At 38.9% G+C, this 20,544-nt stretch overlaps 1 protein-coding gene across 4 annotated transcripts; it reads left to right on the forward strand.

Moving 5' to 3' along the window:
• The first annotated feature begins 818 nt into the window (after window positions 1-818).
• On the forward strand, window positions 819-11,667 carry LOC113461592 (cytochrome c1 1, heme protein, mitochondrial-like). Of its 4 annotated transcripts, XM_039118486.1 has the most exons (7): window positions 819-925; window positions 9,442-9,497; window positions 9,916-10,054; window positions 10,263-10,483; window positions 10,803-11,082; window positions 11,167-11,238; window positions 11,456-11,667. In XM_039118486.1, exons 3-7 carry the CDS (start codon window positions 9,953-9,955, stop codon window positions 11,513-11,515), a joined length of 735 nt encoding a protein of 244 aa, XP_038974414.1. In that variant the 5' UTR covers window positions 819-925; window positions 9,442-9,497; window positions 9,916-9,952; the 3' UTR covers window positions 11,516-11,667. The 4 variants fall into 4 exon arrangements, with proteins under 4 accessions (XP_038974414.1, XP_038974415.1, XP_038974413.1 ...); XM_039118487.1 differs by lacking the exon at window positions 9,442-9,497; XM_039118485.1 differs by lacking the exon at window positions 819-925 and having other exon boundaries at window positions 8,244-9,497.
• Window positions 11,668-20,544: the final 8,877 nt, after the last annotated feature.

Below are 20,544 nucleotides of genomic sequence, written 5' to 3' on the forward strand. Positions count from 1 at the left end.
CAAAGAAAAAAATAATGAAGTTCAAGAGGGAGGGGAAGCCGACGGGAGAAAAGAAGGAGAACCCAGTCGTGATGAAGGCCTTCTACATCGCTGCTGCTGTCGTCCCCCACTCCATGGAAGGCTAATCTCCTCACTAGGGCTGGATGCAGCCCTAACAAAGGGACATGGGTTTTATATTTTATTTTATATTCTTGGGGTTGTATTAACTTATTGTTTTTAATGGATATCTTCTTTTGAATCATATTTAATTTCTGTGATTTTAAGTATGATGTTTATACAACTGTTCTTCATGATCACTACGTAAATATAAGATAGTCCATGCTTAGGAAAGATGCGATGTGCTGCCACCTCAGATTAGGGTAGACATTTCATGCCAACCAAAGATGGATTATGCCTAAATTACTTTTGTGAAATTTTATTCGGATGCTTATTAGGCTTGTAGCCAATTTGCATGTTAATCCAAGAATAAATTAAAATACAAATAACCCTTGTTCCAATGTTAGTGGTGAATTCCTTGCCTTAGGTTCCCTCAAACTGATATCACTTCAATTGCATTTCTCTTAAATTTTCTTTTTCAAATATTTTTTTTAAAGAAAAGCAACTGTACCCCAATCCCTGTGGATCGATACCCGTAATCACTATCCTACTAGATACGTGCTATTGCGTGGTCTTTAAAGTTGACTATCAATTTTTGGCGCCGTTGCCGGGGATTGCTAGTATAGTGTTTTTCTTTTCATATATATATAATTTTTTTTAAAAAAATATATATATATATATAAAATAAAATAAAAATATTTTTTATTTTTGTTACTTTTCTTATATCCTTTCTCTCTCTTACTAATTTTTGATTTTTATTTGATCAGGAATCGAAGAGGAAGTCTGGGACAATCAAAAAAGGAACTGCTGGAGAAGGAATGCTATAGAGGTTTGCCTAAAAATAAAGAAAAATTGTTTGGAAAATTCTCTTTGGTAACATCTAAACCTTTCTTATTTAAATTGATTCCCAACTAGCCTGAAATTTTGTGATGATTGTTTGATTTTAATTTCAGCAAAAGTGTGAATGCATGCTTGATACACATCCACCAATTAATCCGCACATAGTAAGGACAATCACCTTAACAAGATAAGAACTGGATTTTATTACCAGATTCTTGCCCAAATTAGGTGAATCAATTCTCACATAACTATCACGTTAATTAAAATTAATTGGACGTTGGCTCTTAGGGACATTCGAGCTCAATAGGACGAAGATCACCGAAAGTTGCACCAATTTCGCTCTGTGGCTTAGTTGATGTCTAGGCAAGCTTTGTCCCTTTAAGGGAGACAGTTCATCTGTTCGAGACAAGTGGTTTTTAAGTGGAACGTTTGCAACGCATCGTGACCCCCCCACTTATCTGGGAGCTTACCTGGTCAACTCAGTTCATTAGACCGGATTGGAGGCTTAGGTGCCCTCTTCAAACCAGTTAGGAGTTGTCTAGTGATTTTAGGATAAACATAAGAAATTGATGTATTTTTCCTTTAGTGCATGCTTGACTGTACTTGACTGATCCAACAAGTTTTAGTGTATGCTAGGGTGTCATTCCAGATCTCCTGAATTAGTACCTTTTGATTCTGAAATAGAGCGTTCTATTAGGGCCCTTCGAGCCGAAATCCGCACTTATAAAATCCTAGGATCTGCTTCACCTATCAAGATGGCTGAAGAACAACCCAAGCTGTTAAAGGAGTACTTCACTCCTTCCATTTATACCTCTCCATCTTGTATTCGACTACCTGATACCACTGCTGCTGTACAGTTTGAAATTAAGTCTAGTGTCATCCAAATGCTTCCCTCTTTTTATGGACTTAACAATGAAGACCCATATAAACATTTGGATGAGTTCCTTGAGATCTGCACTACTGTCAAAATTCAGAACTTCACTGATGATGCTCTGAAACTTAGGCTGTTTTCTTTTTCCCTTAAGGATAGAGCTAAACAATGGCTCCATTCATTAGAAGCCAATTCTATTCTCTCTTGGGCTCAAATGCAACATGAATTTCTAAAGAAATATTTTCCCATAGGAAGAACGAACCAATTTAGGCGTGCTATCACGAGCTTCTCCCAATCTGACGGGGAAGAATTTCATGAAACATGGGAAAAATTTAGAGACTTACTCCGAAAATGCCTGCATCATCAAATGCCCAAATGGCAATTAGTGCAATGCTTTTATGACGGATTGTCTGAACGAAACCGTCAGATGGTTGATGCTTCGTGTGGGAGAACTTTCATGCTTAAGAGTGAGCATGAGGCATGGCAGATGTTTGAAAACCTTAATAAAAATTCTCTCCACCATGCCTCCTCCGCTGGTCAAGCACCCCCGAGTTCTCAAAGAAAAGGAACCATATATGAAGTTAGCCAGTCCATAGGTCTATCTGACAAAGTAGATGCACTATCCCCAAAGTTGGACCAGCTAATGTCTAGAGAACAGCTCCCAAACTTTCTCCAAGCACAAGTGTGTGCTCTCTGTTCTAGTCCGTCTCATACTATTTTTGAGTGCCCTTCGGCAGCACAATTCCCTGAATTTGTGCAAGAACAAGTAAATGCTGCCCAAGCACAGTCCCAACCGGGTAATGATCCGTATTCTAACACTTATAACCCGGGGTGGCGCAACCATCCAAATTTCCCTTGGAAGCAGCAGACTTCCAATACCTCCCAGCCTTATTTCCAAAACTTTCAACCATTCCAGAATGTTAATCCCTACCGTCTTTCAATTCAATTTCAACACACTCCTCCTCCACCCCATAGAAACACAGCCTTTGAGGAGAAAGTGTTAACCTCCCTTCAAGGTTTGGAAACCATTACACAATTAGTGCACTCTCACACGCAATCCATCGCCAAGCTAGAATCCCAAATGGGGCAACTAGCTAATGCACTGAACAAGCGAGAGGAAGGAAAGCTTCCAAGCCAACCAGTGAGTAATCCTAGGGGACAATATATGGCTCAAGAAAATCAGCTAAATACAATTCATCATGAACAAGCCAATGCTCTGACTACCCTAAGGAGTGGACGTGTAGTAAACAATAAGATTGAGGAGGGTAACAATAAGGAAGGTAAAGAGGAGGAGCAAAATGTATCACATGAAAATCCAAAACCTTCTTCTTCTTCAGCTCTTCCAGCTTTTGCCCAAACTCATATTCCAAAAGTCCCATTTCCTGAAGCTCTTAATTCACCCTCTCCCTTTGGCAAGAAAGGAACTTCACTAGAGGAGATGATGGAGGTTTTCAAACAAGTCAAAATCAACCTCCCGCTTCTTGATGCTATTAGACAAGTTCCTTCATATGCCAAATTTCTCAAAGACCTTTGTACCCAAAAGCGAAAATCTAGGACACATGTGCCTAAAAAGGTCTTCCTAACTGAGCAAGTGAGTTCTATTCTCCAACACAACACCCCACCAAAATTCAAAGATCCTGGTGCTCCCACCATCTCTTGTGTCTTAGGAAATAATTTCATTGATCGAGCACTCTTAGATCTAGGGGCAAGTGTCAATCTTTTACCTTACTCAGTTTACGAGAAACTTGGGTTAGGTGAGTTAAAACCATCCTCGGTATCCCTTCAATTGGCTGATCGATCTGTAAAAACACCACGTGGGATAATTGAAGATGTTCTTGTCAAGATAGACAAATTCTATTTTCCTGTAGATTTTATCGTCCTGGATATGGAACATGAGCCTAATCCTAAGAAACAAATCCCCGTGATCCTTGGGCGCCCCTTTTTAACTACAGCCAATGCGAGTATAAATTGTAGAACTGGGGTGATGAATATATCCTTTGGGAATATGAAGGTCAAGCTAAATATATTTCGTGCCTCTGACCAACCCGCGAGAACAGTTGAGTGCTTTCTAATAGACAAAATGGATGATCTTGTAGAAGAAGCTCTTCCCTATATTTTGGCAGATAACCCTCTGAAAATATGCTTGGCCCATTTTGACTTTGATATAGACAAGGCCATAGAAGCAGTCAACTCCTTGCCTGATAATTAGTTTCCCACAAATTTTCTTCCTTGGAGAACTCGACATGAACCCGGTATGATTTGATAAGGATGCGCTGCGTCTAGCTGAAGACGTTAAACTTAGCGCTTGTTGGGAGGCAACCCAATTTTCATAGGTTATTTTTGCACATTTTCTTGTCACATTTTTTCAAGTGTCCTCATATTACTGATGCAACTAAGGTACAATGCTTCTATCCTCCATATGCATCATATTTTTGTCCAAAATAAAAATAATAAAAAAAATAAAAATAATAAAAAATAATAATAATTAAAAAAAACATTGAGGACAATGTCTGGTCTAGGTTGGGGGGTATAGAAAATTCGAATTTCCTAAAGAACTTTTTACATTTTCGTATTTTTAAATAAGTTTATCTAAAAAAAAAACCTAATTTCTATGCTTTAGTGCTGAAATAATAAACACACAAAGTATATAAAATCTAAAAAAGCCCAATGACTAGTCAGGAGTAAGACAATTTGAGTTCTTTTTATTAAAAGTTCTTTTAGCGAGTTGTAAGATAATTTTTACTTTGGAATTTCACAACACACATGGCCTGCACTTCTAAGAGTTAGGTTCAACATTATGTTGTTAAGTCTGGTAGCAACCTTGAGTCCTGATGAATCATTCCTATCTAATTCACTATTATCCCATGTTAAAAAAAAGAAAAGAAAAAAAAAAGAAGAAGAAGTGAATTTAGTCAGGTACATCGAAAAGGGCTACCTATTGTCAAAGGTCAGCGGGCTTGTATAAGGAACCCGAGCATAGGTCCGTAGGGGAGTCTTGATACCCAACATCTTACGCCATCTGGTGTGGGAGTGTTGACTGAATGCTCGCTACACGGAGGAATCATTACAAGAGTAAAAGTGCGTAATTTATTTATAAATTAAAAAAAAAAAAATAATATTGACCTTGAAAAAACGATAGGGTGAAAGCCGTCGTTGTAAAAATTCGAGTAAACTGGAATATTACAGATAAAGCCCATGAAGTATTAAAGTAAATATCCACAACTCTCGAAATCCTGCAAGATAGGATGATTTTGAATCAGTGATTAGGTCTTATATGATCAATTCTTGGAAACTACTAGTTTTAGCAATATTTGGAGAATCTACAGCCTTAGCTTGTGTATGGTCCAGATATCACCGAGCACCCAAGTATAAATTAGCCTTACAACTCTCTAATAGAAACTTAATAACTTCAACTTAAATTGCATACTGACATAGGATTTGGGCTGACTTAGTAATTAAAACTCTGTGTGCTTTTGAAATTCTTGGCACTTATGCATTTGAAGTTAGATTTTATAAAACAATAAACTCTTTGGATAGAGACAACAGTTTGTGGGTATCTGAGCCGAAAATTCTCACGAGACAAAACTCGTCCACTAGGGCCACCTAGGGGTTTAAAGCCTTATTGCATGCGGTAAATGCAATCGCGATTCCTGCGAAAGTGAGTTAGTTTTTTCTATTTTGCTCGAGGACTAGCAAAATGTAAGTTGGGGGGTGTGATAAGTGCTAAATAATGAATAAATTTATCTAATTTACATAGCACTTATCATTATTTTAATTCGCATATTTCGTAAATTTAACCATAAAATATGTGTTACCATCATCATTGCATTTTAATAATTATCAGAGGTAATTCGAGTTGATTTAATTATTTAATGGTTGAGTCTAATGGATGCAGGTCAAGTCGAATTGATTTAGGATGATCTCTGAACCCAAATCCCATGCACCCCGCAAATCAAGAACCTCTAATTCAGTCACCTAATTTTCTTTCCACTCGTTCCAACTCTTTCTCCACATGATCCAATTTTAATCTCAAAAACAATAAAGTCCCTTCAATTATTTGTCTCTCAGATCTCAAAGCATCCCATCTTAATTGCACGGATCCCAAAGCCTCATCCCATCTCAGCCATTCATCTTGCATCCAAGTTACCACGGGTCATTTCCTCCCAACAGCTTATCTCTCCTTCAACTTCTTCCACATACACCCAAGCCAGTCTTCCCGAGCATCACGGGAGAGCTCTTTCTCCTTATCCCCTGCTCCCAGCGAATCTATCATCCTCATCCCGTAGCATCCCAAATCTCCCAACCAACTCCTCCCAGCTTCCGATCTCTTCTTCCTTGGGACAGAGCATCAGCCGTTCACAATAACCACGGTTTTCCCCTCTGTTGAAATAGATCCCATCTCTTCCCATATCCCATGAACAAAAACCAAGCCTTGCATCCTTATCCAGCCAACGGCAGCACTTCCAAACTCCCCAGCATCCGCATCATCTTCCTAGATCTTATCCCATTCAGAACGGAATTCCATCACCCGTGGATCAAACCAGTGAACCTTCCCAGATTTCCCTCGCGCCCGTGTTCACCTTCCACGTCCACAAACCAAGCCAACAGCCGCTTGTATTCAGCCTCATCCACGTATTCACCCCATATCCTAGCTCCGAACCAGTCAGTGTTCCGGATTGAGCTTATCCACAACCGCAAATCAAAGATTCATCCTCTTCCCCTGTTTCGGAACAGAGACGGGATCTTCTGCATCCTAGGATCAATCGGGATTCCTCCCAACATTTCCTGCTTTCCACGATGCACTCCACGCGTCTCAAGGATTTTTCCGCCCCAGTTCCAACCTCTCTCGCATCCGGATATCTCGTGTCCAGCCGGGATGAGCATCACGAACGGATCTCAGCCTTTCAGCCGAAGCATTTTAGTTCATCCAACGCTCTCCACATCTTCCCCTGCTTCGGAACAAACTCCCAGTTCACCTTATCTTCACCCACGGATAAACTCTCCCTCTCAGCTTCATCCAGCTTCTCCTCCACGTTCCGGATTAGATCACATCTCCCAGCTTGCGATCATCCTTATCCCAGCAGCTTCTTCTCTCCCACTACATCCACGTCACTAGCAAATCCAAACATTCCTTGCTTCAAAATAGAGTATGGATAAGCTCTAAACTCAACGCCCGGATCAGCTCATGCCTTATCTGCCCATTCGGAAGAGCCACGAAAACAGAGGAGAGAGGGCTGGTGAAGCTATAAAAGGGGAGGAGACGGACCCCATGAAGCATTCCAGGGGGAGTCCAAATCCCACGGGAAGAAGAAAATAAGAGGGAGAGATAGTAGTTTGGGTATTTCGGAATGATTTTCCAAAGAAAAAAATAATGAAGTTCAAGAGGGAGAGGAAGCCGACAGGAGAAAAGAAGGAGAACCCAGTCGTGATGAAGGCCTTCTACATCGCTGCTGCTGTCGTCCCCCACTCCATGGAAGGCTAATCTCCTCACTAGGGCTGGATGCAGTCCTAACAAAGGGACATGGGTTTTATATTTTATTTTATATTCTTGGGGTTGTATGAACTTATTGTTTTTAACGGATATCTTCTTTTGAATCATATTTAATTTCTATGATTTTAGGTATGATGTTTATACAACTGTTCTTCATGATCACTAAGTAAATATAAGATAGTCCATCCTTAGGAAAGATGCGATGTGCTGCCACCTTAGATTAGGGTAGACATTTCATGCCAACCAAAGATGGATTATGCCTAAATTACTTTTGTAAAATTTTATTCGAATGCTTATTAGGCTTGTAGCCAATTTGCATGTTAATCCAAGAATAAATTAAAATACAAATAACCCTTATTTCAATGTTAGTGGTGAATTCTTTGCCTTAGGTTCCCTCAAACTGATATCACTTCAATTGCATTTCTCTTAAATTTTCTTTTTCAAATATTTTTTTTAAAGAAAAGCAATTGTACCCCAATCCCTGTGGATCGATACCCATAATCACTATCCTACTAGATACGTGCTATTGCGTGGTCTTTATAGTTGACTATCAAAAACCCACCAAGGCTCTGATACCAAGTTGATGCCGGACTATTGCGGGAAAAGAGGAGAAGAAGGAAGAACAAGAGAGGGAGAAGGAAGAAGAGGTTCTAGGGACGCAGGAAGAAGAGAAGGAGAGGAGGAGGAGGAGGAAGAAGAATAAGATGTGGGAAAAAAGAAATTCTTAATCATTCATTCATTAAAACCCTAATCATGAAAATAGTCCCCTATATATAGAGCCAAATAAACACAATTAACATAAAACCTCCTTACACAAAAATAACTCCTAATAAGCCCACAAATAACACAAATAAGCCCTAAAATGCAAACAAGCCCAGAAATAAAATAAATAAAATAAATATGCAAATAAACGGGTCTGACTCAATCTGGGGGCTCAGGATCATCTGGATGAAGGGCTCTGATGTCCCCATCACAAAGCCTGACCAAAAGGAAGCAAAGGCTCCTTATAAAACGGGAACAGGAGTTGCCTATGAGTCTTCCCCCTTGATGGAAGGGAGGTGGAGAGTTTCCCAGCCTGCAGGGGGAAAGGAGAGGGAGAGTACATACCTGATCCAGTGTGAAGCAAAGGACCCATATAAAACGGGAATAGGAGCTGGCTACGAGTCTTCCCCCTTGATGGAAGGGAGGTGGAGAGTTTCCTGGCCTGTAGAGGGGTTGATAGTTGTTGTGCTGTGATGTTGCAGTTGCTGCTTCGAGTACAGGAGATGGTGGGATGAGATTTTTATTAGTTAGATGGAGTGAATTTCTCATAATGCCCTTGCTAGTGAATAGTTGCTAAGCTAGGATGATATGCTAACCTTTGATTCATAAGATTTTTGTAAGGGATCTACTTAATTCCCAGCCTTGTCTTGACTGTGATCACTATAGGAAATATGGGTTTTAACGACGCTTTTTTGTCAACGCTTGTTCCAAGCGTCGGCAATTTTCCAACTACCGCCAAAAATAGCCGACGCTTGTAAAAAGCGTCGGCTAATTACGACGCTTATTAGCGTCGTCGTAGAGTTGGGATAAGACGACGCTTATATGCGTCGTTGAAAACCAAATCTCATCAAATCCTGGTGCCGCCCCCCTTCTCCCTCTATCCTCGATCGATCAAGCCCTAATAGAGCTAGCCGACCCTTGTCCCCTCCTCCTCCCTCGTCTCTGGCGCCGACCCTTGTCTCGTCCTCCCTCCTCCCTCCTTTTCCTCCCCCCAAAAGCTCGGGTCCGAGTCTTGGCCATGGCCGGCGATCGAAGAGCTCTTCCAGTTCGTTGCCTCTTCTTCTTCTGAATCTCGTCTCTGCTCTCGATCTCGCTCGCTTACAGGCTGGGAGACATCGTGCTAATGAGCAAGGCGGGCCAGTGCCACGGGGTAAAAACTCGAACTGAAACCCTCGTTTTATCTGGATCCGTTCTTGATCCACTTCGATCTGATGTACTTTGGGAAATCTCAGTCAAGAACTGTCTGGAATGATGTTATTGGCCGCCACTGCCCTATTTTTGCTGTTAATCGGGAGGGTAAGATCTTTGGTTTTGTTCTAGGGTTTTCCGCCCTCATGATTTGTTCTTTATTTGTTTGTTTTTCTTTTGACTTTGTGCACAGGTTTTTATTCCGATACCAAAACCTACTGGTTTCACTGGTGCCGATCCTTACAAGATGTAAGTCTAATTGAATTTTCGTGTTTTTCTTAATTTGTCTAACATGTCATTTGAATATGCTTCTCTTTAGTCAATTTACGGTATCTGTGCAATTTCCCTGCTATATATATCAATGCAAACATCAAGAGTATAATGTTTATAAACACATTAGAAACTAGTTGACAGATGTAAGTCTAAATGGAGAATGATGCACATATTATAGCAATCCTAGTATAGGGTAAGATGTGTGTGTGCACCTCTCCTTGGAAAATTCAAATCTCTTCCATAATGCATTTTGATATTTATATTTGGAGATCAATGTATCTCAGAATTTCTCCTCTGCTTTGTGCACTGTTTTGAGTAAGGGAAAAATCTTGATCTTACCTCAATCTGGAAATTCATATGCCTTTTGTCTTACACTCTCTTATTGCATATGTAGAGCTACTTGATCTTCACTCTTTGAGGAGTTGACTAAAATGGCTGCGGGAAGAGCCATCCACCAGCTTTTGAGGAAGAGACCTCAATTTCAATCAACTGTAAGCATCCCATCTGCCTCCCCATTCCCTTCCTCCACCCAGGTACTTAATCTTCATTACGCAAATAGATGAAACTTGTTCTCTGAGCAGTAGGCGAAGAACAAAAATTACTGATAGCCTTTCCAGTTATTATATTCCTCTGGTTGAAGGGAGTTCCATTTTCTAGTTTTGGTGGTGGTTTCTAGTCAAGTTGCATTAATTTTATTGTTTCCATTCTTTGTGCATTTAACTATCTATCATTTACATGCAGGCCCTGTTTTTGCTTCGATCTTATGTGTGCAAGCAAGATCAAGAAAGTGTTGGATCTACTGCTGTGAAATCACTAAGAGCATTGGCATTCCTTGGAGCAGGTGTTTCTGGTATATTGAGCCTGGCTACTTTGGCATCTGCTGATGAAGCTGAGCATGGCCTACCATGTCCAATCTATCCTTGGCCTCACAAAGGCATTCTTAGTTCCTATGACCACGCATCGTAAGTGGAGTACCATCTCTATATTTACTAATTTTTTTCTCATTTCTGTAAGATTCTTATATTCGCTATACTGATTTAATTATATATTACATGAATTTGAATGAATTTATGCTTTGAGATCTGCTGCATCAACTTTGAAGAGATCTCTTATCATTTAATGGCTAACCTGAGTAGCTTAGTAGCTTGGCTGCAAAAAAAGGTTGTCCGTTTTAGATAACTAACATTTTGTTCATCTACACAACGAAATAAGCAAAGCTGTATACTAGTTTTAATGTGGATGTACAATGATTGAAATACTAATTATAATGAACTTGAGCAGAATTCGGCGCGGTCACCAAGTTTACCAACAAGTTTGTGCTTCTTGCCATTCAATGTCTCTGATTTCATATCGAGATCTTGTTGGTGTAGCATACACTGAAGAGGAGACAAAGGCTATGGCAGCTGTGGTTGAGGTGGTTGATGGGCCAAATGATGAAGGTGAAATGTTCACACGTCCTGGTAAATTAAGCGATCGTTTCCCTCAGCCATATCCAAATGAACAAGCAGCAATATTTGCCAATGGAGGAGCATATCCTCCAGACTTGAGCATTATCACTAAGGTAGTATCACTGAAAATTTGGACTCAGATTTGCATCAATGTCTGTCTGGTTCTTTTACTAATGTTCTTCTGCATATTCCTCCAGGCACGACACAATGGCCAAAACTATGTTTTTGCCCTACTCACAGGATATCGTGATCCTCCTGTAGGTGTTTTGGTAATGTTTTTCTCTGTTCTTTAAGTATTTATTGCGACATTTTTTCCATGTCCATCACAGTTCTTGTCTCACTTTGTTTGGATGATCATTCTTGGCATATCTGATAAATTAAATGGAGCTATGGCTGAATAAAAATTTACATATTATCAATTATGATGTATAAGTTAATGTATCCCATTTTTACAAATATCTAAGGTTTCTTTTTTTTTTTTTGTAGATTCTTGATACTTCAAATGCTCGTAGAGATGATGATGATGGAGCTGAATCCCGTCCCTGATACTTTGTAGATTGTTTTTTATGGAGTTTGATATGTAAAAGTACATTGTAATTCATAACTTTTTATGTAAATTTATATTTCGAATGATCTAAATATTTGTGTTAATATCAATGTAATTTGAATGTTTGGTTCATATTGTATAATGTGTGTTTTATGATATATGTAAATTTATGGAGTTTGATAGTTTTAATTTTTTTTTAAAATAATTACATTGCCCGACGCTTTAAAGCATCGGTAAAAACCGTCGGCCTAGGCGTAACCCGCGTGCCACGACAGTTTTTTCTGACGCTTTATAGCGTCGGTAAACAGTATTTGCTGACGCTTTAAAGCGTCGGCAAATTCCGATTTTTGCCGACGCTTTAATGTAGCGTTGGTAAAAAGTTTTCGCACTCCGGTATCGCCGACGCTTCTGTGACGCTTTGATTGGCGTCGCCGAAGCTTTAGCCGACGCTTATAAGCGTCGCTAAAGGCCCTCAAAAGCGTCGGAAAAGGTAAGTTCTCCTGTAGTGGATGATGTCCATTTATAAAATATGAACTGATTTATTATTCCATCTAATAGTTGAACATGTCAAAAAATTATATAAATAGTTAAAGGCATGAATTAAGCTGACAAAAATATAAACTTGTAGGTATATATGCTTTACTACATAGCCGCATTTTTTTTAAGTGGTCAATGTTTCATTATAGTTCTGTATTATTAGAGAATTTGTGTCTGGGTCCTTTTTTTCCTCCTCTCTATGGCTACTTGTTGGTTATTGTACCATGCCTGTGAATTTGTCCCTTTCTGGACAAATTCTTTCCTTCACCTTGACCATGAAGTGCCATGGGATAACCTATTCCTATTCTGGTCTTGCTTGACATGGTAAAGATAAGTTCATAGATAAGTTCCTTATGTGGTTTTCTTTTGAGATTAAAAGAACGCTTGCCATGTAAAATTAAATTGTTTGCATTATTGTTTGCAGTAATGGCTCGATTTCCAAGGTCAAGGCATTTGCAGTTACTTGGTATCTTAATTTTTTGAATGAAAATGATGGAGCACATATACTTCAGCATACAATTGCTTACTACTCTCATATTTAGGAATCAATCTAATTTGAGATTAAGATAGAAAATGGATTTAGTTAGTAGGCAGTACATAAGGTCTATGAATTTGGGTAAAATTGTGTTTGATAGTGACTTAGCCTCTGTTGAAAATATACAGATGGATAGGAGAGCCTTTCACAAATTATGTTATTTACTAAAAATACAAGGAAGACTCAAATTCTCTAAAAACATGGATATAGAGGAAATGGTTGCCATATTTTTACATATAATTTCACATGATGTGAAGAATAGGATAATTAAGAGACAAGTCGCCCGTTCTAGCGAGACAATAAGTAGACAATTTTATGCTATTCTCAACTCTGTGCTACGTCTCCATTCCATGTTGTTATGGAAACTTGAAGCTGTGACAGAGAATTGTACAGATGAGAGGTGGAAGTGGTTCAAGGTACTCTTTACCACTACTTTTAGTTGTATCAATTAAATTATTCTACTAAACTAAATAAACTATCTTATAAATGTAGAACTGTCTTGAAGCACTTGATGGAACATACATAAAGGTCGATGTAGAGGAAGCCGACAAGCCTAGGTATCGAAGCCGCAAGGGTGAGATTGCTACTAATGTCCTTGGTGTTTGTACTCGAGACATGCAATTCATTTATGTATTACCTGGGTGGCAGGGATCAGCTATTGATTCTCGAGTGCTTCGATATGCCATTTTGAGGAGAAATGGCTTAAAGGTGCCCCAAGGTAAGTAAAAAAATGATAAATAGAATGGCCAAATTCTCATACCAAGTGATGCATTATTTATTTTGAAAGTAATTATCGTATTTTACAATATACAGGTTACTATTATCTGTGTGATGCTGGATACGCAAATGCTGAAGGCTTTTTGGCTCCTTATGGAGGACAAAGATACCATTTGAATGAGTGGTGACAGAGTCAACAACCCACAATGCTCATGAGTTCTTTAACATGAAGCACTCTTGGGCTAGGAAGGTTATAGAGAGGTGCTTTGGGTTGCTAAAAGGAAGATAGGCAATTCTAAGGTCTAAATCATTTTACTCTGTAAAAACCCAATGTAGAATCATTAGTGCTTGTTGTCTTCTTCACAACTTTATTAGAGAAGAAATGCCTATTGACCCAATGGACATCGAGGTTGTTGAGGATGTCACTAGCTCACAAGAGGAAGAAGTTAGTGATAGGATAACCTATGTAGAGACAAGTGATGCTTGGGCTCTTTTCAGAGAGAATTTGGCGAATGATATGTTCGAGCAATGGATGAATAGTCGAAATACATAGGCTAATATGTTTAATGAAATTTCTATTTGTACTTGAACAATTTTTTTCTATTATTTTTGTAATGTCATCATCTATTTCGCTGTTGTTTTATCTATTATGTATAATTACTTGTGTCCAATGTGTGCAATATTATTCTTTCTGTCTAATTTTTAGGATGGAAGAACAACTTTTTCAAGGGAATAAAAAAGCAAATATAAGAGCAGACAGAACTACTTCCTCGAAAAGAATTTGGACAAAGACTGAAGATGCAAAGCTGGTTGAGTGCCTTATTGAGGTAGTGAATGCTGGTGGTTGGAAGGGTGATAATGGCACATTTAGGCCAGGATTTCACCAGCATTTGGAGAGAATGATGGAAAAAAAGCTTTCTGATTGTGGACTGAGAGTAAATCCACACATTGAAAATCATGTGAAGTTACTAAAAAAGCAATACAATGCAATTGCAGAAATGTTAGGGCCAAACTGCTCGAGATTTGGATGGAATGATAGAGAGAAATGTGTGGTAGCAGACAAAGATGTTTATGACTTGTGGGTGAAGGTATTACATAAATATATGCTTTCTAAGTTTGTTTTCAACTTATGCCTTTTCAATATAATTCTTCACTTGTTTGTATCTCTAAAATTGTTTAATAATTTTTGTTTTGTGTTGACAGAGTCATCCCCATGCAACTGGCCTGAGAAACAAGCCTTTCCCTTATTATGAAGACTTGTCAATTGTGTTTGGTAAGGATAGAGCAAATGGGGAGGGTGCAGAGGATCCAACTGATGCTTGTGAACAAATTGAGAAAGAGGAGGAAGCTTTAGGTGATACTATGAGTTTGGAAGATAATATGGATGCAGAGGGAGGTTCTCCGAATGCAATAGATTCACCACCATCTATTTGCCAACCTACAGGCGTTGGTACTAGTACTGCAACAATTGGCAAGAAAAAAGGAAGCTTAGTAAGTAAAAAGAGAAAGCACAATGATACTATCATAGAGAACTTGGTCACTGAGATGGGAAAGATAAGCAATGCGTGTGAAGGGAGTAAGGAAGACTTCAAAAAAATTGCAAACTTTTTTGAGAAGAAGGGGCAAAGTGATGAGAGGCATATGGCTTTGTTTGAGGAGATTATGAAGATTGAAGATTTGAGTGAGGATGATATGTTGATTGCTGGCGAGGTTATTAGCAAAGATAAGTCCAAAATTGACTTCTTTTTTACCCCGCCTCAACAATTCAAGAGAAGATATGTGCTAAAATAGTTAGAGGGCAGTCCATATAGACCCTCATTTGACTTTGATCCAGTATGATGCTACCTAAACCTCCTCACAGTTATACTTTAGATGTTTATGGATTGGTGGAGTTTTGATATATGTTTATGGCTTTTTATTGATTTGGGTGTTACAATTTTTAGTGTTACAAGTATATATGCTGCTGTTTTGCCTTTTCTATCTAAATTATATTCAGGACATTGAACCACTCCCCTTTCTTTTCTCATGATCAAATGGAAATTATGTGCTGCAATAGCTCATCTTGTAATTTTGCAGTACCAAAATTGGCGGCATATTGCATTAAGGATAATTGGTGACATTGAAAATATGTGGCATTTCGCTAGATCGCTTGGATATTGCTGATTGTCCATAAGTAATTTGTCTCTTTTGGTCATTGCCGATTCTGCATTCTTAGTGTTAGTAGTATATATGCTGTTGTTTTGCCTTTTCTATCTAAATTATATCCAGGACATTCAACCATTCCCCTCTCTTTTCTCATGATCAAATGGAAATTATGTGCTGCAACAGCTCATCTTGGAATTTTGCAGTACCCAAATTGGCAGCATATTGCATTAAGGATAATTGGTCACATTGGAAATATGTGGCATTTCGCTAGATCACTTGGTCATTGTCTCTATAGTAAATTTTATTAGCATGAATGGTCATCAAAGAATTAAAAAGAAATTTCTTATAGGGGAATAAGCAAAAGAAACTTGTTAAGGGCTACTAAAAGTAGAATATGTGACAAAATTACGGAGCTATTATAGAAATTAGCATATTGACTTACATTTTTAATTTATGAGAATTAAAAATACATAAAAAATCTAACTAAGATATATCAGAAGTATTTGTGGTATTATGTGGTCGGTGATCTTGGATCCCTGTACCATACCAAACAAGTTACTCACGGATACCCAGGGATTATTAATCATTGGACCATGGCCAACCAAACACTGTGATGTTAGATCACTGGGGATCAAATCATCCCAGTATTCGGATTACTAGGGATCTTAGATCACCGTGGTGTTCCTGTTGGGGTTACCAAACGCCCCCAAAAGACTTCCTGGACTAACCACAATCATATTTAACCTTCATCACTTGTACCCTGGCACAACGTTTCGGTTGTTGAACCAGGTAACCAAAGACTAAAGACAACAAAAACTCCATCAACCAGACAAAGTTAAAAAAAGAAGACCAAAACTCAAAGACCGTCTTCTGGCTAGAAGTTGTCTCAATCCAAAGAACCACCAAGATCCATCTAAAACAACCTTCTCCTTTCTGACCCTAGCAGAAAACTAATATCTCTCACTGCCTTAAAGGAGAATGTAGTGTGTGTTTGAGAATATAGAATTAATATTACAAAAATTCTGACTAATCTATTTGCACTAAGCCTGTCTTTCTTTTTGCAGGATAAAATGGATTGCAAAGTACAAAGATAGGTATCATCTGGCTGAAGTTACCAAAGTTTGCAAAGACTTATGGCCGAATTCAATGGTCCAGAAGGCAATTTGAATTTTCAATAGTGGTATAGTCCAAATAGTCTAGATTGATATTCAACGAACTAAAGGTTGATTTAGGCTTGACCTGCATTTGATCGCTTTAGGTGAAGCCTTGCCTAGATCTAATGTTTATGAGCTGATTAAGTTGAGCTGATGGTGCTTTTTTTTTTTTTGGTACAACAGCAGCTCACACCCTGCGGTATGAATGCGGCCAAAAAAGTCAAAAAATAAAAGGCTACCCAGGGGCTCCAGCATCGCCCTTTGGGCCATCCAAATGAAACCACCAGAATGCTGAGCTGTATAGGAGGCAACCCAGTCAGCGGCCCCATTTACCTCCTTGTAGACGTGCATGACCTGGTGGGATGCACACTCCCCTATTAGGTTGCGGATATCATGGAGCAGTAGCCTTTCCTTGTTCATGCTCCTTCGACCCCGGACCCACTCAATCACTGTAGTCGAGTCTCCCTCAAGGAGGATGCTATCCGCGCCCAACACCTGCCTCGCATAAATGACACCCTCCCATGCAGTTTTGAGCTCAACACCCGCGACCGACGTGTCAAAAATATGCCATCCCCCTGCTGCCATTAGCTTGGCACCATGGTCTCTAATAACAAAAACCACACCTTCGTGAGTCTCTCCATCGCCAATACTGCTATCGAAGTTCACCTTGAGGTAGCCAGAGGGTGGGGACACCCAAAAAACAAGCATAATCCTGGATGTTGTAATAGCAGAATGGGTGCCCTAGGTTTTTCTAGCTAACTCAGTAGGCGAAGCAACACTAATGCCAAGAAACTCTGCCACGTGCAGAAGAGCTCTGTCCTCCACCACCCTTGGGTGTGAGCCACTGTCCTCGAAGATCCAGGCATTTCTATCCAACCAGTTATGGTAGGCCAGGTAGGCCACCTCGTCTTCTTCTCCTCATCTCCCGGACCACACATCGAGGACTTGAGGAAGTCTAGAAAGTCCCCAATAGATTCCCACATATGTCGATGGTTGGGGAAGGTCGAGACGCTCCCCCAAATCCATCTAGCCTGTGGGCACTCGATGAGGGCATGGTAAATAGTCTCCTCCACCTCCGGGCATACCGCACATGCTGATGGGATCTGCACCCTCCTCACTAGCACACCTCTGGTAGGCAAGCACCCCCACGCCACCTTTTAGAGAAACAGTGCTACACGAGGGTGGATGTTAAGCCTCCAAATCCAGGCGCCCTCCAGTTGTCGTGCCGGAGCCCTCCCGACCAAGCCATACAAATCTCGGGCTCGAACCTCTGCTCTCCTAGTCAAGCTCCACACCCTCCTGTCCGATGTCTCCCCAACCGGTATAATTGGATAGTGCTTGAATAGACAAGAACTAAGCCTAATTTTACTACAGGTATAACTGGATCACAAATCAAAACTTTTAATTAAATCATATGAGGTTTGAGTTGATTAGAAAATACAAAGGTATAGGTTTTTTTACCTATTATCACAAGTGAAACACTGGGTCATGCAAGTTCATGGTCAATAGAGGGCCACAACATTCAAAAACATGCATGTGGAATCAGATATTCTGCACTTAATGCCATCGTCCTATTTAGACCGCCACTGTTGGTGTTCGTGTATTACTAAGTCTCAATATTGTTTGATGTGGCTCAGTCAGCTCATCTGTGATGAATCAGCCTATTAGATAGAGGCTTTCTTCTGAGAGTAACTATGGGGAAATTACCCATCTTTTAACATTCTTGTAATTGAGACAAATAGGCAAAAAGATATATATGGAACAAGAGAAACTCGAACTTGCAACTACCTGTAGCTAGAGAAGGAAGATGGCCATGGAACTACTGCCTGTTTTGCTACAAAAGATTATAAATAGCATAGAAGACCACTGAATGCCTGCTTGGATGTATTATCTCTCACTTGTCCTATGAGCAAGAGGCCAAGGATTCAATTATGAGTCACAGTAGCTGTAATAACCCAGGATTTCACCAAAATGATTAATCAAAAGATATTTAGGTTTCTTGGCTTTGTATAATTATACAAGAACTCTAATAGCCAACCCTAAAGGATCAATGTTGTGATGTCCTTTACTCGCATAAGGGCTATAGGGGGGTCCTCTCTGATCCTCTCTAATACTATTTGGAATGACTTTGTACCTCACTCCAAAAGTCTAGATAGATGTTATTGTTTGAATTTTCTGCTCTCATATATATATCTAAGATCTACCTAGCACATAACCGATATGGGACTAAATACATACCTCCACGGGTTTTCACAAACTCTTATCATTTAAGTCCTCCCTTTCCATCAAGCTGACGGTTCAAATCCAATCACAAATATTAAGATTAACCCAACTAGTTTTAGAAGGGCTCATGTTTGCAGTGTTCCCTAACTTATATGGACTATGAGATGGGTATGCTCTAATATCACTAGAAAAAGACTAGATATAAAGTATATTTTAGGTTTCTTAATCTCCTGTAATATTCAAGATCTCTCTAATGCACAAACAATGTAGGACTAAACACATACATGTACGAGTCCTCACATCATTTGCATTTAGTCCCATATCAGTTGTGTGATGGGAAGATTTTGGTATTTATGAGGTTCAAAAATTCAAATAATACATTCTAGCTAGCCTTGTTGGGTGAGGCCTTGAGTCATTACAAATGAATCAAAGTGGACCCAAATTATGGCCACATGAACTAGGGGCACTATAGCATAGACCTTTTTGGGGTTGACTATGGACTCGAAGATCATGGAGTTTGTGATTGGATTTGATTGTATCTGGATCCTTAAACTGGCAAGGATACTAGAATTTGAATTTGAGATTATATAAGGATACTCATAGACATGTTTAGTCCTATATTGATTGTGCACTGGGAAGATCCTGAGTATTTATACATAACCAAAAAAACATAAATTAACACCTTCCACCTAATTTGTTGAGTGAAGTCCTATATTATTACAAATGATATCAAAAATAGACCTAACTCATGACCCATTTCAACTAGGAATATGACAGCATGTCCCTTTTAGGATTGACCATAGGTCGTGGTGTCTATAATTGGATTTAATTAGCTTTTTACTCGTAACCTAGCTAGGATGCCTAAGAATGGGATATATGAGAGCTCGAATGGGGGTGTATTTAGTTTCACATTTACTATGCACTAAAGATATCTTGGATACTTATATAAGACTATGGAATCTAAGTAATACATTTTGGCTAGTATTTTTTTTAGATCTTGGATTGTTACATTAGATCTTGCCTTCTGTTAATCCGACGATTTTAATAGTTTATTATTTGATTTTGATCATAACAAACAAATGAATTTAGTTTATTATTATGATTATAGCAAACAAATGAAAATTAGAAATTTAGATTTCTTTTGAAGGCAGATGCTGAAATTCTAAACATGTGTTAGTATTTTTGACATAACATTTTATTAGAATATAATATTAATGCAAATCTTAATGATCTAAAAAGAAGACTTATCTAAAACTTTTATATTCAATATATTTTTAAATTTGAACGTTAGCAATGAGTAATAGGGTTTGTAATCCATCCATAGCTGTAATTCAGGCTGACATATATTTACTCTTTTAGTTGTAACTTTTCAACCAAATATCCTTTTTAGATGATTCTTATCAGGTTGGAAAAAACATAAAGGGATACAATGTTGTCTAGCCACTAAGTCAAATTCGGCCTTTTGATTTGTCAAAAAGGTGTTGCAAAGTAGGAAATCAAATCTGACCCGAATCTGCCTACATTAAATATGTTGAAAAAGGGTTTCCAAAGCTTCAAACTATTTCAAACTGAAAAATAACTTCTCAAGCCTATAAAAGGAGGTTCATACCTCATATTGCAACAAAGGAGAGAGTTTCATAGAGAATTGAAGAGAAATCAAGAGAGTATTGTACTTACAAGTAAAAAGCCTTTCTTGTTGAGAAATTGAGTGTAGTGC

The sequence above is a fragment of the Phoenix dactylifera genome, unplaced genomic scaffold (genome assembly GCF_009389715.1).
Source record: "Phoenix dactylifera cultivar Barhee BC4 unplaced genomic scaffold, palm_55x_up_171113_PBpolish2nd_filt_p 000357F, whole genome shotgun sequence".
NCBI lineage: Eukaryota > Viridiplantae > Streptophyta > Magnoliopsida > Arecales > Arecaceae > Phoenix > Phoenix dactylifera.